The sequence below is a fragment of the Gopherus evgoodei genome, unplaced genomic scaffold (assembly GCF_007399415.2).
Source record: "Gopherus evgoodei ecotype Sinaloan lineage unplaced genomic scaffold, rGopEvg1_v1.p scaffold_59_arrow_ctg1, whole genome shotgun sequence".
NCBI lineage: Eukaryota > Metazoa > Chordata > Testudines > Testudinidae > Gopherus > Gopherus evgoodei.
The window spans coordinates 506494-524287 of NW_022060080.1; the positions used below are offsets into that span (position 1 = coordinate 506494).

At 51.3% G+C, this 17794-nt stretch overlaps 1 protein-coding gene across 3 annotated transcripts in view; it reads right to left on the minus strand.

Moving 5' to 3' along the window:
- The window catches only part of TRIP10 (thyroid hormone receptor interactor 10), a 70826-nt gene that overhangs the window by 21375 nt on the left and 31657 nt on the right, over positions 1 to 17794 (minus strand). For 2 of the 3 annotated variants that reach the window (XM_030547479.1, XM_030547481.1), the window contains exons 2-3: positions 12193 to 12308; positions 3016 to 3072 (exon numbers count right to left, since the gene is read on the minus strand). In XM_030547479.1, the coding sequence (XP_030403339.1) occupies positions 3016 to 3072; positions 12193 to 12308 (173 nt within the window). Of the gene's footprint in view, positions 1 to 3015; positions 3073 to 6045; positions 6069 to 12192; positions 12309 to 17794 lie in introns of those variants that run through there. The other variant, XM_030547480.1, reaches the window with a different exon arrangement.

A 17794-nucleotide genomic window follows, 5' to 3' on the forward strand; every position in this document is an offset into this window, starting at 1 on the left:
CACACAAGGCTGCTCTGCTGTAAGGAGAGGTTCAGTGCAACCACCTCTGCAGGGAAACCTCCTGTCTGCAGTACGCAGAAGGTCACGGATTTAAAGTCAAAGACTTCGAGCGATGGAGGATTCACCACATCCCTCCGTGAGATGGCACAAACCTGTAACTCTCAATTAGGGCATGACAGGATAACCTGCTGCCATGGAAAGATGTGTCCGTCCTCCCCCACCCCCTAGCAGTCAAAGGCTGGGGCATATGCCTTGAAGTACAAGGCTTTATATCCCTTCCTAAAAATTGGTTGGTTGGTTGTTTTTTTTTTTTAAAGTTATTATTCTAAATCTGGATTTTTTTTTATTATTTAAGTAAGTGCCCACTTCTCCTTTTAAGCCCACTAAACTCTCTACACCCCAATGAAACCTTGTGGCAATGAGTTCCACTGACTGCACAGTAAAAGTTATTCCTGCAGTCTGTTTTAAATGGGCTGCCTTGAAGTTTCATTGAACAAAAAACCCCTTTGTCCTTGGATCATGAGGCAGGGAAAAGAGAAATCCCCGTTACCAAAACCGGCACCTTATCTGAGCTTTGAGATGGTTTAACTTTAGATGAAATAGAATTTAGATCCAAAGCCACCAAGACTGGAGATTTTGCAAACCCAGAGCCCAGCTTACTTCGTCCAAAATAGTGACATCCTCTTCTCTCAATATAGCCTATTGCAGGGGTCGGCAACCCTTCAGAAGTGCTGTGCCAAGTCTTCATTTAATCACTCTAATTTAAAGTTTCATGTGCCAGTAATACATGTTAACATTTTCAGAAGGTCTCTTTCTATAAGTCTATAATATAACTAAACTATTGTTGTATGTAAAGTAAATAAGGTTTTTAAAAAATGTTTAAGAAGCTTCATTTAAAATTAAATTAAAATGCAGAGCCCCCCAGACTGGTGGCCAGGACCTGGGCAGTGGGAGTGCTACTGAAAATCAGCTCGCATGCTGCCTTCGGCACCCATGACATAGGTTGCCTACTCCTGGCCTACTGAATATCAGAGGGGTAGCCGTGTTAGTCTAGATCTGTAAAAGCAGCAAAGAATCCTGTGGCACCTTATAGACTAACAGATGTTTTGGAGCATGAGCTTTCATGGGTGAATACCCACTTCGTCTGATGCATCTGACAAAGTGGGTATTCACCCAGGAAAACTCATGCTCCAAGACGTCTGTCAGTCTATAAGGTGCCACAGGATTCTTCGCTGGCCTATTGAAAACACTCTGGTGCAGTTCTCCAACTGGCCATAAGGGAGCACCCTATTATTGACAGATCACCTGGCAGCTCTATTAGCACCCCCAGCACCACAATGGTAATCCTGGTCCAATGCAGAAGCAAGTCTGGGGGAGGGGGGGGGCCTGGAAAACAAGCCCCCAGCCTGCACTCACCTCGGGCAGCCCCAGTGTCCCAGGGAGCTGGGCCCAGCACTCAGTTCCATGCATGGCAACCTGGTGTCCAGGATCAGTGTACTGCTTGGGCTTGGCCTGGCCAGACCTGAGCAGCACTGAGACCCGCAACACCTGCAGCGGGGAGCTGGGTCCAGCCCCGCAGGATCACAGGAACCGCTGCTGCGGGGTGAGTCACGGACACGGAAAAAAGCCATGGACAGAACGAGAAAAGTCACAGGGGTTTTCCCCAGCCACAGCATTTATGTTTTGTATCACATTTCTCCGTAAATGGAAACGGTCACCTGTTTCATGCAGGCATAGCAAGGGGAAGATAGTTTGGGTGCAAAGTTCTGGGCTGGAAATTCTGAAGGAAGTGGTCAGTCTTGGTATTGACAGCAGAGCCGAGGGTTAAAGGAGGGTGTCTGATGGGCTGGATTAGGACCAGAGTCAGAGGCTAACCCAGCCTGAAGATTTGGATCAGCCAGGGTCACCCGCTCCAGTGGGCTGCCTGGCAAGCTAAGCGTTCTGCCACTTCTGACAGATCTCATGAGAACATCCGATCTCGGTCAATTTCCCCACCATCCAAGGGCACAGCCCAGACCAAAACTGGGGGGCAAACAACAAGATCTAATCCAATGGCCCGACATTCCTGACGTTTCTGGGGTTCAACTGAGAGGTTCCAGCCCATCTCTGCCCCCACACAGAAGCCTTTCCAGTGCTCTGCACCAATCAGAAGTCCTGGGCCTGGGGCAGGAATACAGAATACTGAAATTCACCAGACTGCATCAGACAGGCAGTCTACTCCATCAAGTCGGTCAGCGCCAGCACTAGACAGAAGGTGTAAGAACCCCACCATGTCCGATTTAGGATAATCCCCCCCACACGCAGCAGATTAAATCCCAATGCCTGAGGTTTAATAACCCTTCCAGAATAGTCGTTACCTCTAATTATGATTACTCTGGATATTCCTGCTCCTCACACAAGCGTCCAATCCCTTTTTGAAATGTACTAAATTCCTGATTTCAACCACTTCCTGTGGCAAGCAGTTCCAAAGGCTGACATTCTCTTGCCTTTTATGTATGTCAGGCTAGAGGACAATGCTCCCTTCTGGCCTTTAGATCTATTACAGTAACTTGAACCATTGCAATTCATAGAGCTTAAGGCCAGAAGGGGCTATTCTGTTATCTCCTCTGACCTCCTGGCGGGCACAGGCCAGAGAATTTAACACAATTACTCCTGTGCCGAGTCTGATAACTTGTGCCAGAAAGGCAGCCGGCCTGGATTTGAAGATCAAGGGATGGAGAATCCACCACTTCCTTGGGGATGTTGGTCCAATGGTTTATCGTCCTACCATTAAAGCATTGTGCCTCATTTCTAACTTAAAAGTTGTCTGGCTTTAAACTCAGCATCATAGAAATGTAGGGTTGGCAGGAACCTCAATAGGTCATCTAGTCCGTCCCCTGCCACACTGAGGCAGGACCATTTATACCTAGACAGGCTTTTGTGTCCTTAAAAACACCCAGTCTTGGCTTCTCATTCTGCCTCTCTCAACTAGCTTAAAGAGAATGACATGCGCCGAGATCAGACACAGGCACTTACTTGGATTCTGGATCTTCTCGTGTGTTCCGTTTCGGAAGATACTTTTTCACCAGATTCCTGCAAATGAGAAAGAAAAAAAAACCCATAGGAGAGTGGAGGCTTCCTGGGAAACAAGGGCAGGGGGTTCCCTGCATAGGGAAGATTGCAAGATGTTACCAGCCAGAGAGAGGCTATCAGGCTAGAAGGCCCCTCCCTCGGTTTCCCCGGATAGATAGAAATCATCGTAAGAAGTCGTCAGAAAACCCCAAGTCCCAGCACCAGAAATCTACCTGCCCCACCCTGAGGCCAATGGAAAAGCTGCAGATTTTTTGTGAGAGCACAGCCCTGCCCCAAACTGTTCGTGAGCTAATCCAGGCCAGCAGTGCCAGGGGCAGCTGAGACAGGGAGAGAGGAAGAGACTTGCCCAGAGTCACCGGCAAAACTGGGAACAGAATCAGCTCTGCCGAGCCTCAGCCCAGCTGGACCCGGCAGGAAGTATGCTGTGAAGTCCTTGGAATCCCTGTCTGTCTGTTGTACTTATCTGGTACCATAACGTCTGAGTGCCCCTCAAACTTAAATATACTTCTCCACACAGCCTCATCAGGCAGGGCTGTTATCACCATTTCACAGATGGGGAAACTGATGCACTGAGAAAGAAAGAAGGGGAGAAAGAGACTCGATCATGTCCCTATAGTGACCCAGTGGCAGAGTTTAGAAGAACCCAGGAGTCCTGGTTTCCAGGTCCTCTCTGCTTAACCACTGCACCTACTCCCAGAGCTGAGAATAGATCCCAGGAGTGTAGTCTACTAGCCAGAGCAGGGCACAAGGAGTCAGGACTCCTGGGTTCCATTCTCAGCTCTGGGACAGGAGTAGTGTCTAGTGGTCTGAGCAGCAGGGGCTGGGAGTCCAGACTCCTGGGTTCCCTCCCTGGCTCTTGGAGGGGAGTGGTATGTAGTGGTTTGAGCAGGTGGGGCGAGGAGTCACGACTCCTGGGTCCTATGCCCAGCTCAGAAGAGAAGATTCTTTACCTCCCGTTTCCCCTCTGCTGTAGCACTAAACCAGGATTAAAACCCAGAAGTCCTGACACCCAATTTCCCACTACTCCAGCCATTAGACCCCACTCCCCAGAGCCAAGAAGAAAAACCAGATCTCCCCTGGGACAGTGGAAAAAAAGAGGGTGTCACAGGAACCAAAAACACCCTTTTCTACATGCAGACGTTGACGGGACGGTGCTTTTTGGTGGGATTTCACCCCAAGGCACGAAGCAAGCGGCCTCTGAAAAAGCTGGGCAAAAAGAAGAGAAACCAAAAAACTCCTCTGCTAGGAGCTTGGAAAACCCCCCAGAGCCGAGGCACAGACAAGCAGCCTGGTCTGAAATGGGCTCAAGGAGAGGGAAGCTCCTTGTAACGTAGTTTGCAAGAAAAATGCTGGGTACAGACTTCTCTGCCACATGCCTGCTCTTCCTGTCAGCTACCCCGGGGCTGAGCCAGCCTGGAGGGGGCTCTTCCTTCCTCCTGCTAAATATAGGCCAGTGGCTTTGGATTGGCCTGTGGCAGAGATCTGCTTAGCAGGAAGGCCAGTCTGGCCTGGCACTTGCTCGCAGCGTGAACGAACGGAGGCTGCTGCCCCTTAAAGGGGCAGGACGAGGTGGCTGCCTTCACCACCATGTTCGCTTCTGCTCTGGGGGGAGAGGGGGGACAGCTGCTGCAGGGTAATCCCCATCCCACCTCAAAGGAAAAAGGAGCTCCCAAGCTTGGAGCGTGGTGGGATCCACACGGGGCGGGGGGAGGATTCACAGCCGCCACCCCAGCCTTGGGGAGCACCAGCGCCAAGATTCACATACAGCACAGAAAGCAGCCAGGATCCACGTCCACTGCCCCCCTGGGCACCAGCAGGACCCATAGCACACAGAGGCTTGGGCCGAGCCTCAACGACCGTGCGCTGTTCAGCCCCGCTCCTTATGGAGGCCAGAAGAGGCATTTCCTTTCCCACCAGCCACGCTCCTGTGATCTGAGAGCCAGGATCCCCAGAGCCTCTGGGACCCCTCCTGGAAGAGCTTACGTGGAGAGGAAGCATGGCCAATTGAGTAAAGCACTGAGCTGGGAGTCAGGACACCTGGGTTCTATTCCCAGCTCTGCTGTGACCTTGGTCTCACATCCCTGCTCTGTGCCTCAGTTTCCCTTCAACCCCTAGTCTGTTTACACTGAGCTCTTCAGGGCAAGGACTCTCTGATCCACCTCCCGATTGCAGCTGGGGCCTCTGGGTGCATCCCAGACTGCACTCTCCACTCTTGGCTGCGGATGAGCTCCTCTCCTGACACTCCTTTCCACCCCACTGCTTTCTGTGGGGACAGGCTCAGCGCTAAGGGGGAGCGGCTCACAGGGCACTCTGGAAGGGGCTGGAGGTGGGGAAGAGCACAGTGTCAGCAGGAGGTGGGGGAGAGGTTTTAAAGGAAAAGGCCACCCCCTTTCCACTCACCCATCAGGCCCAAGCCTCCTCATCAATAATAAAGCACATTTCAGTCGCAAATCTTCAAGCACTTCTCTACAATGAGGGTTGTGATGCTTTTGTGGTGGGGAAACTGAGGCACAAGAGGCCACAGGATACTTGACCCAGGATACCCAGCTCTGGCTGCAGGCAGAAACAGAGGCCTAAGCCCTGGCACATCCATTCCCAGATACATACAGCCCACCCTGCTAGCACGGAACCAACCAGCGTTTGTCAGTCACAGCTACAGGGCCCCAGCTGAGATCGGGGTCTGCCTTGTGCTGGGTGCTGCCCAGATACAGGCCCTGCTCCAAAAAGGCTAGACAAGACAGTGTGTCAGAGGGGAAACTGAGGCAGGGAGTGAGGCCAGGACTCACCCAAGGTCACAGAACAGGGAAGGGGCAGAGCTCAGAACAGAACCCAGGTCTCCCAGCTCAGGGCTCTACCCATTAGGCCATACTGCTTCTGTTGGCTGGTTTGTTCAGGACAGACTTAAATGGCCTGATCCTCTCTGCCTCAAACAGAATTTCCTAGCCCTGGCAGGAAACTCCCCTCCTCTCTTACATGATGTGGCCTTCCTAGAAACCAGAGCCATGGAGAGAGCCAGGCAGCCCACGGTTTCACTTGCAAGTTCAGGCACAACCCCTCCCAAGAGCCGGGAGTTTCTTTCCTGGTTAGAAAGGAGATGGAGCCTATGAGATGAGAAAGAAAAAAAAACACAACAAAAAAACCACCCGCTGGACATCCAGGAAGCACCTTGCAAACAAATTCACACCAGGCTGCTGAGCTGACAAGACCCAGCTCGCTCAATTCACTGACAGACAAAGCGTGGCAGGACTGGCCGTGAGCTCACGATATCGCCAGCCGCTGCCTCCCCCGGGTTTGTCTGCCACCTCTTTAGTCCGGATCTGGAGGCAGGGCTGCTCCATATCAAAATTTTGTCCCCACGCCCAGAGTTTCACATTTTTTTAAATTAAGTTTTTTAAAATTCACCTCCTGGTGTGGGGCGGGGGGGGAGGAGGCTTTTTGCTGTTTTGTTGTTGTTGTGTTTTGTTTTTTTTACTTCTCAGGTCAGTTTCAAGCTTTTTTCCTGCAGCCACAAGGGCTAGAAATTTACATTTTAAAACCATTTTGTAAGCAGAGGTGCTCGCGCAGAGACCTGCCTGCAGGAGCGGAAGCTTTCAGAGAGTTGCTGCAAGCCACGAGCCTCACGATAAAGTGACAAGAGTTAGCTGCGCCCTACTCGAATTACGCCTTCTGTGCGTGGCCGCCCAGGCACAACGCTGCCCCCTGCTGGCAGGGTAGATCAGCACCGCCCAGCTCTGCACGTGTGTATTTAAAGCCCATTGACCTATCGCATCCCCCCCACACCCAATCTCATCCACCATGGCCAAGGCCAACAATCATCATCAGCGCTTGGCCTCATTTAGACAGGTGAGCGGCAGACATGAACAGTCGCTCCTCCGCTGCATTGTACATGGTATTATTGACTCATCGGTGTCCCAACTCCAAACTTGCCCACAGCAATTGGGATCAGAAGTAGCCACTAACCACGGGCTGCTGAAGCAGACGTAACACGACTAGATCGGCTCAGTGTTACTTTATCGTGAGTCTCATGACTTGCAGCAACTCTCTGAAAGCTTCAGTTCCTACAGGCAAGTGTCTGCGCAAACACCTCTGCTTACAAGATGGTTTTAAAATGTAAATTTCTAGCACTTGTAACTGCAGGAAAAAAAGCTTGAAACTGACCTGAAACTTGCCTGCAAAAGTTTGTTGGTAAGAAACCAAGGACTGGGCCAGGCTGGAGAAAGAGGCCTAGACAGACCCCTCTAGTGGAGGGGGTGAGGTGCACCAGCAGAGGAACAAGACTTTGTATCCCTACTACTCCTAGATCTTCCACAGGAGGTTTGTTGTTTTTTTTTTAAAGCCAGTGAGACAATGAAACCTTTAAAGGGCCAGTGACCATTTCAAAGCAATCTTCCTAGGCCAGCTGGAAACCCCCAAACAGCCCCCTACGGCTAGCACAGGAGGACCCAAGCATGAAAGTGACACATCAGAGGGAAAGTGACCTAAGTTTCCCTGGTGAAGAAAGCACGAAAATAGGGAACCGGCCAGAGAGCAGCCTTTGAGGTTTGTATAATTAGTCATCCCAGTGCACCACAACTGCTGGGCGGGGTGGGGTGGGAGAAGAGAAGACTTAGTTTTATTTTTAACACTATATGAATTTATTGTCTTGTCAGCATCCCTGCAATAATAGGATGGTGATGTGGGGTTGGGGGAGAGGTGGAGGAAGTGTGTCCTGTGTCTACCACTGCTCTCTGCTAGATGGAATCAGAATGACTTGATTCTGTGTCATAGGCCCCTGTACTGCTAACAGCGAACTCTTCTGGGTGGGCCAAGGAGCTGGATGTATGTAGAAATGTGGGGTCTACCCCAGCTGCTCTGATCTGTCTAGCTGAGGAATTTATCTAACACCCCTGTCACACACCACACATTATGGGATACCTTTCAGGGCAGGACAACGCTATTATCCCCACTTTACAGGTGGGGAATAGAGGCCAGGAGAAGATAAGGGCCACATTTTTCAACGTATTAAAGTACCTAATTCCTGTTTATTTCAATAGGAATTAGGCATCCTAAATACCTTGAAAAATCTGACCCTAAGTGACTTGCCCACATCTTACAGGTGTTTGGGGCAGAGCTGGGTCTAGAACCCAGGTCTTTTACACCTGAACAGCCAGTCCCTTGCCCACTGAACCACACGGCCACCCAGGCCCATGCTAGAGCCGTAGCAACCGCACTGTCCAGTCTTCCTCGGGATGAAATGCCCACCGGCCGTGCTGTGCCACATAGGGGCAGTCGCACAGCATACGTGGGAATCAAAGAGCCCCTAACTCAGTGAGGATGCAGGGGTGAGCCTGAGTCTCCCCACCCACTGTGCTGTGCAGCAGCAAGTTGCTCTCTTCCACCCCAGAAGCAGCCGCATTTAGCCAGCATCCAACCCTCCCCCCGCATGCTAGACAGAAACACGTTACCAGGCAGCCAAGTCAAGAAAGCACCTTGCATTTCCACGCTGGGTCAGCTCAATGGGGCAGAGGGACCCAGCAGACAGCAGTTAGAGCACAGGGCTGGGACTCAGGTGACCTGGATTCTGTTCCTGGTTCTGCCACTCACCTGCTGGACAGGTTGCTGCTGCTGGCATTGCAGAGGAGCGTTAGGTGCTTTCCAGCTAGGCTCCCCCCGCAGCTTTTGGTTCTCTCCCTTGGAGGCTGCCAGGATCCCTGATTGGTATCGCCAGCCTCCCTGCCCTGGGATCTGAACACCTGATTCCTCTTAAATTCTAACAGGAAGGGGGCATCCACACCCCTTTGCCAGCTTGGAAGCATTCCCCTCCCATCCTCTGAGCAGTCTAGTCCCCCTTCACCACCTCCTAGTGAAATAGTGTTTCCTCATATCCAACCTAAACCTCCCCCACTGCAACTTGAGACCATTGCTCCTCATTCTGTCATCTGCCACTGAGAACAGCCAAGCTCCATCCCCTTTGGAACCCCCCTTCGGGTAGTGGACGGCTGCTATCAAATCTCCCCTCACTCTTCTATTCTGCAGACTAAACAAGCCCAATTCCCTCAGCCTCTCCTCATAAGTCATGTGCCCCAGCTCCCTGATTGTTTTCGTTGCCATCTGCTGGACTCTCTCCAATTTGTCCACATCCTTTCTGTAATGGAAGGCCCAAAACTGGACACAATACTCCAGATGTGGTCTCACCAGTGCCAAATAGAGGGGAATAATCACCTCCCTCAATCTGCTGGCAATTCTCCTACTAATGCAGCCCAATATGCCATTAGCCTTCTTGGCAACAACGGCACACTGCTGACTCATATCCAGCTTCTCATCCACTGTAATCCCCAGGTCCTTTTCCGAAGGACTGCTGCTTAGCCAGTGAGTCCCCAGCCTGTAGCAGTGCATGGGATTCTTCCATCCGAAGTGCAGGACTCTGTACTTGTAATTGTTGAACCTCAACAGATTTCTTTTGGTCCAATCCTCCAATTTGACTAGGTCACTCTGGACTCCCTCTCTATCCTCCAGCATACCTACATCTCCCTCCAGCTTAGCGCCATCTGCAAACTTGGTGAGGGTGCAATCCATCCCATCATCCAGATCATTAATAAAGATGTTGAACAAAACTGGCCATAGGACCGACCCCTGGAGCACTCTGCTAGATACCGGCTGCCATTGACCACTACCTGTTGAGCCCAACAACCTAGCCAGCTTACTATCCACCTTATAGTTCATTCATCCAATCCATATATGTTTTTAACTTGCTCGCAAAAATACTGTGGAAGACCATATCGAAAGCTCTGCTAAACTCAAGATATATCACGTCTACGGCTTTCCCCATATCCACAGAGCCAGTTCTCTCATCACAGAAGGCAATCAGCTTGGTCAGACATGAGTTACCCTTGGTGAATCATGCTGACTGTTCCTGATCAACTTCCTCTCCTTCAAGTGCTCCAAAATGATTCCTTGAGGACCTGCTCCATGATTTTTCCAGGGACTGGGATGAGGATGACTGGCCTGTAGTTCCCTGGGTTCTCCTTCTCATTTTTAAAGATGGGCGCTACATTTGCCTTTTTCCAGTCATCCGGGACCTCCCCGATCACCACGAATTTTCAAAGATAATGGCCAACGGCTCTGCAACCATATCAGCCAATTCCCTCAGCACCCTCGATGTATTAGATCTGGACCCAGGGACTTGTCCACATCCAGCTTTTCTAAATAGTCCTTAATCTGTTCTTTTACCACTGACCGCTGCTCACCTCCTCCCCACACTGTGCTGCCCAGTGCAGCAGTGGGATGTGTAAACAGGGGAATCTCGAGTAAAGGCAGAGAGGTTCTTTCACCTCTGTATCTGGCACTGGTGCGACTGCTGCTGGAATCCTGCGTCCAGTTCTGGTGCCCAAATTCAAGTCGGAGAGAGGTCAAAGGAGATCCATGAGAATGATGAAAGGGTTAGAAAACCTGCCTGACAGCGAGAGATTCCAAGAACTCAAACTTCTTTGCGTAACCAAGAGAAGGTTAAGGGGTGACTTGATCAGTCTCTCTCTACACGTACCTACATGAGGGACAAATCTTTTGTAAGGGCCCCTTCAATCTAGCAGCGAAAGGTCTAACAAAATCTGACTGGGAGCTGAAGCTAGACCAATTCCGACCGGAAATAAGGTACACATTTTTTAACAGTGAGAGTAACTGACCACTGGAACAACCTGTCAAGGATCATGGTGGATTCTCCGTCACTGAGTTTTTAAAATCAAGGTTGGATCTTTTTCTAAAAGCTCTGCTCTAGGAATGATTTTGGGGCAGTTATCCAGGAGGTCAGACTAGATGATCACAATGGTCCCGTCCGGCCTGGGAATCTATAAACGGCGGGGGGCGGGGCGCGGGGCGGGGCGCGGGGCGGCCTTACTCTGCCACTGCCTATGCCATGCACTTGTTTCTCCTGGTGCTCATCACCAGGGTATCTGGGAGGCAGTGAGCAGACATGCGTGTCTGCTCTGTAGCTAGGCAGAAGATGGTCTCTGGGGCAATGAAGAGCTGGATTCACAACCCACTCCCCCCAGCCAAGGGCCAGGGCACAAAGTGAGGAGTCATTGGTAAAATCCAGCCAACAACCCGGCACAGAGCAAGAGGAGTCAAACAGACTTGGACGGCAGCTCCCACAGCTCCCCCCGCTCTTGGTTCAGCTGTATTCCAGGCTGGAAGCGCCAAGGGGCTGGCTGCCTTGCTTGGAGAGCAGCAGCCTTTGTGGGGGCGAGGAGGAGGGAATTTAACTAGGAAACATTGAGTGGCACCTCGTTAACCCTTTGCTCCCTGCTAGGCCAGGCCAAACAGGGATCTTGGAGCACAATGCAGATAATATGGCAGACATGATGCATGGGAGTCGGGGGATGCAGGGTCATGTGCCTCTTCCCCCCCCATCTGCTCTTTGGCTTGTATTGAGCATGCTCAGTAACACCTCTGATGCCAGGTGCCCTCACTCTGCCCCCCACTATCAGCAGGTATGAGTGGTCTCTGCCACAAGGCACAGACAGGTCAGGGAGGAGGGAGAGACCAGGGAAGGACAGAGCTGTGGGTGAAGCATGGGATCAGGCCATCCTGCCAGCCAGTCCCCTGCACGACTTTGGGCAAATCCCTTCTGTTGCCTTTGCCTCGATTTCCATTTCACCAATGGGGAAATGGAGGCACAGAGGGTCTGTCTATATGGCAATGAACCCCCGTGGCAGGCCCGTGGCAGCTGACCCAGGGCTCAGGCCGCAGGGCTATAAGAGCACAGCACAGACGTTTAGGCTCAGGCTGGAGGCCAGGCTCCAACCCAAGCATTGACGCTGAAAATATTTAGCCCCACATCTCGAGTCAGCCGACCGTGGGAGTTTTACTGTAGTGTAGACATGCCCAGAGAGAGGAAACTGTTTCCTCCAAAAGGTACTGAGGGAGGAGCTAAAGAGAAAGAACCCAGGATTACTGAAACCTGGCTCCTGCCTCTAACCACTGGACCCCACTCCTCTCCCACAGCTGGGAATAGAACCCAGGATTCCTGGGACCCAGCTCCCAGCTCTAACCATTAGACCCCATTCTCCTCCAAATGAAGGGAATGAGACCCAGGAATCCTGTGCCTTAAGCAGCCATTCTGGCCTTTGTCTCCTGCCCTCCTACCTGAGCTGCTTGGCGTAGGCCTGCTCGATTTCCGTCCGCTCCTTCACAAACTTCACGTACTTCTCCATCAGATCCAGCCCCCACTGGGTGTGACGCTCTATTTCGTCAAACTGGTCCTGGGGGAAAAAGGGGGTAAAGAGGTGGGAGGTGTCACCGGCACAGCTGGAAACAATACAGCATCCTTCCTACGTGCCCAACCACTCACTCTGCTCACGCCCCCGACAGCTGTGGGCTCAAATCCCAGCGTTCCCACCCACCCCTCGCAGAACCCTGGGTTCAATCCCCAGCTGAGCCAACCTGCACCCTTGGCGACCCCCCAAACATGAAGCTCGATCTCCTCTTGTCCCACAAATGCCCCCAGCCCCGTCCACTAATCTCAGACCATCGCCCATCTCCTCAGTACATATTATTTATATTACAGGCACTCACCCCTACGGTCTCTCCTGCAAGCAAGCCCCCTACAGATAGGGCACCAGGAAGACACAATGGTAGGAGTCCCTGGTGCTTCCCCCCCATACATCCTCCCCCCACTCCCACGCCTCTCTACATCTCTGCCATATCCCCACACCCTCTCCCGCAGATCCCCATGCTTCCCCAGATCACCAGCCCACACCCCACCCCCTCCTCCTCCCAGATCCCCATTGACCCCAGCTCCCCTACATCCCCACACCTTTCACTCCAAATCCTCGTTATCTCTAATCCCCAACTGCCCCCCCACCCCAGGATCCCCAATCCAGATTTCTGCCCTCCCTGATCCCCGGCCCACACTCAGAGGCTGGGAAAGGAGCCCAAGTGCAGCAGCTCGCCTGCTGCAGGCAGTGGAGGAAGCGCCTGTGTTCCTGTGGGCCCCCCCTCCCCACCCAGGCTCACCCCGCTGGCCAGCAGCCAGGCCCATTCAGAGCTCGGAGGAGAAAGACGCCAGGGCCGGGGGGCGTTTATAAACCCAGACACACAATGCGACCTTGTTTATGACAAAAGCTTTTTCCAGGGCTCAGGCAGGTTTCACATGGAGACCAGATTCCTCTGCGCAATGGCTCATCTGGGCAAGGGGAAATCCCTGGCACTGGACAAGCGCCTTTCCCATCCCAGAGTCACCCACCAACCTGGCTGCAGCCCAGTCAAAATGCATCCTCACTCCCCGCCTGGCCTCCAGACCCTGTCACAATGCCAGTCATCCAATCCCAGCCTCCTCTTCCCCTTCTCCATGCAACCTTGGCACCCCGGGTGAAACCCTCCCCGCTGCAGCTCCTGCAGGTTGGCACAGCCTCACAGGCATTGTCTGCAATGGAATTTAAGCCACAGGTGCCCCTGTGCAAACAGGTACACCCCTCCTCGCCCACCCCAACCTGGTGCAAAAGGCTGCACTGTTGCTAACCCTCATTTCAAAATCCCAGGGCGGACAAGGACCCGGTTTCGGCCTCAGTTGAGGCATCAGAATTATATTAGTAATAAGACAAAGTTAACTCAACCCAGATACCCATCAGTATGAAAAGGACAAAACCCTCATGCTCCAGAGCAGGGTCAGGAGGAAAACATCCCCATGGGGGGGGCAGGGGAACCTGCCCCTAACTGCCACCCACAGAGTTTCTTACACCATCCTCTGAAGCACTGGATGCTGGCCCCGTCAGAAGTGGGATACCGGACTAGACGGGCTCCCTGCTCTGATTCAGTGTGGCAATTCATACGAAGCTACATTCCCCGGCTTACGCCTCTTCATGTCTCTCTCCATTGCTCTGTGATATGATGGCAGTGCCTAGAGGCTCAAACCACTGAGCCAGGTGCTGCAGAGACAGTCCCTGCCCTGAAGACACAGGCAGAACGAGAACTGCCGGCGTTGCGTATTAACTATTATAAAAGGAGTATCTGGAAGGATATAAAACCTCAGGCTTAAAGCAATCGCTGTTAGGAATTAGCACAAGACCTTTACAGGAGCTTGAATTAGGAGACCCATGGGTGTGAGCTAACATTGCACACTCTAAGGCCAGAAGGAACCACTATGATCTAAAGAGCATAACCTTCTGCGTAGCGCAGACCAGGATGAAATAGACCCAGAAAGTGTGGGAGAGGAACATAGCATCTGGGGCACTGATTTTCAGAAACAATTAGTGATTTGAGTCCCAGCTGGGGCCCCACCTTAACTCTGCGTTGGCTTGGGCGCAGTTCTGGGGACCCCGATCCCAGGAAGGCAAGTGCTCAGAATTCTGACCCACGTCTCTTTAAGGAGCCTCAGATCATGCACTTGGTGGCTTCTCCAATCACTGGAAGCCTTTTAGAAAGAGAAACCCAGGCTTGATTTCAAGGTACGTTCTCTAGCTCAACTACCAGACATGGGCTGGAGGCAGGAAGCTCTGGGTTATAAAGGAGGTTGGGTTCAGCGAGTGTTTCTCAGTCCTTTCAGCCTGGCAGCTCCTTACTCAACATCAAACGTTTCCACGGCAAAGGTTCACTGCTGGGTTCTTGGCATAAAGCCAGCCTCGGACGCACAGCTTACAACACATTGTGCTTTTGGGCTGCCGAAGTCATCCCATGAGGCTAGGTGCCTCGCTCCCCCACAGGAGCTAGCACTGGGAGTCATATCCCTCTCCCACAGAGAAGAGCACACTTACCCTGCTGTCCCAACACTCAGCAGGACAGCTCTCCACTGCTCCCAGTGTTACACAAATAAAGAGACCAGACCGGGACTCAGGAGACCTTAGCTCAATTCCCAGTTCTGTCACACTCCACATGACATCAAGAAACTCTTTGTCTATTTCATTATTGCCATAGCGTCTCAAAACTCCAGTCACAGACCAGGGCTCCATTGTGCCAGGCGCTGCACAAACAGAATACAAAAGATGGCCTCATCCCCAAGGATCTTACAATCCACACAGAAAACAAAAGATATGGCTATGGATATGGACAGACCATACTCATCCCTCCTTAGCACAAGGAAACAGAAATATTGGTCAGCCTGATTGACCGTGTCTCTCTGTGCGTGTTTGTGCAGCATCCAGTTGTCTTGGTGCAACTCTAACAAATAACACGGAAAGATTTTATTCAAAATATTAGGTGCAAGCTTCCAAGCAAAAATAAAGGTGGAGAAGAGACATTTAAGACCCAGCCCATCAGCGAGGAGAGCTCAGCAAACAGGTAGGAGCAGGGAGGAAGGAAAAGTCATGACATTGACTAGAAATAAAGTGAAACGGACTCATTTTAGGCCCGGATCTCTCTCAAGAAGATTTGCTCTGGTGCAACTAGATCGATAGGGGCTACGGGAGTGCAAAGCAAGAGGATATTTAGAGAAAACGAAGCCACTTTTTAAACCCACATCCTACATTTGGCTGCTGTCTCTGGCAGACTAAATCCAATCCACCTTGCATGAAGGAGAAAGATCAGTACTAAGAGATATTTGAAATACTTTGCAAAGCACTTAACAAGCTCCTTCCATCAAAGCTCCTTGGAAACTTTGCCATAAGTGTCCCAACAATTTGTTCAGTAGGGAGAGATCCATGTGTAAGATTGAGGAGGCTGACCCAGAAGAAGGAAGTGAACTTGCCTTAGGGGAAGTTCTGTTGCCTGTTATACAAGAGGTCAGACTAGATGATCACAATGTTCCCTTCTGACCTTGGTGTCTATGAATCTATAGTTAGTGAGGGCCCAGAGAGCGGAAGTGGCAGAGCTGTGGGGGTGGAAATAACTCAGGAGTCCTGCACTTCCACCCCAAAATCATCATTCTCCCAGCCCCCGATTAAATGAGGATTAATGAGAGACAAGGCTGAGATTTCATGCCTGTACCCTTTGAAGCTTAAATAATGGAGCATTCTCCCTAGCTGAGTTGTCACAGAGGAAGGCTTGCACAGTGGTTAGGGCACTAGTGTAGCTCTTGGGAGATCCAGGTGCAAGATCCTGCTCTTCCACAGAGACCTTGGGAGAGTCACTTAGCTCCTCTGTGCCTCAGGTCTCTAAAAAGGAGATACCCTCATGAGGCAGCACATCACTAATGGGAGGATAGACATTGTGAGGTGCCCAGCTAGTAGCGATGATGGGGGCCAGAGATGTGCCATAGATGGTTCCAGGTTTCAGAGGGGTATCCATGTTAGTCTGTATCAGGAGTCCTTGTGCCACCTTAGAGACTAACACATTTATTTGGGCATAAGCTTTCGTGGGCTAGAACCCACTTCATCAGATTCATGAAGCGAAAAATACAGGAGCAAGTACAAATACATGAAAGGACGGGGGTTGCTTTACCCAGTGTGTGATCAGTCTAATGAGATACCTGCTCCGGCATTTTTCACTCCATGCATCTGATGAAGTGGGTTCTAGCCCACAAAAGCTTATGCCCAAATAAATGTATTAGTCTTTAAAGGTGCCACACGGACTCCTCGTCGTTTTTATAGATGGTTCAGTTTGCAGAGTCCTGACAGGCTGGGACTAGAATAGTCAATTCCTGAAGTTCAGGGCACATCTTCACTAGAAAACAAGGCAGCATCAGGAACACGATCTTAGAGTCACCTTAACAAGCACAATGTTAAACCACTATTTTGCAGATCATGTAGACAGGGGCAAGCCGGATTTAACATCCAGTCAGCTGGTCAGGATGGAACAGGAGAGCTAACTCCAACCAGCTGACGAGATGTTAAACCCAGCTTGCGCCCATCCACACAGGAGTGTTTTAGAGTCATGTTAACTAACATGACTTTGAGATTACATTCTAACACTGCCTGGGGAACCATAAGGACATGCGCCACCACGCTGTTCAGAGCAGGGGAAAAGGTGACTCACGTTGCTTAAAGAATTTAAGGCCCCCATAAAAAGAAACTTCAGTAATCTAATCACCTCTGTAACTCCCCTCCCCCTAAATGCAGCAAAGAGAGCAGAGCCAGCAGCAGATGGGAAAGCAGGACTGCCTGCGACAGAATGGGGTGTGATTTTAGGGGCCTCACCTTGCATAGCTCAGAGCAGGCTGGGAATGGGGCCACTCAGATAACAGGACAACACGCCTGGCACCTGAAGGATCTCAAATGCTGCTGGAGGTTATGCAAAGCATCCCTGGGAGGGATTTTAAAAAGTCTGTAGAAGTGAGGAAACTGAGGCACAGAAGGGACTGCCACGTGATCATATAGCAAGTTACTGGGAGAGACAGAAAAAGAACCCAGGAGTCCTGATTTTCCACTAGACTCCACCCCACGCTCTAGCCACTGGACTCCACTCACTCCCCAATGCTAGGGATAGAACCCAGGAGTCCAGGCACCTAAGACCCTGTTCTAACCATTACACCAAAGTCCATCCCACAGATGGAAACAGAACAAAGTTCAGATGCCCACTCCCCTCTCAGAGCCAGGAATAGAACCCAAGAGTCCCGACTCCTAGCCTGCCTTGCACTAGTCATTCAACCCCACTCCATCTCTGGTGGTAATTGTTATGCAGCGCTGAGGGGCATGATCTGTTACAGATGGTTAACAGCTAAGGGGAAGCATTCGCAATCAGCATTACATGGGAAGTTGAAGGAGAAGATTTACCCAAGATAAAGTTGTTATATTAGGGCCAGTCTACACAGGCCATGTTAAAGCTCTGCCACGAATGTGGCTTGTGTCGCTTGCAGCAGAGCACTGGGAGAGAGAAA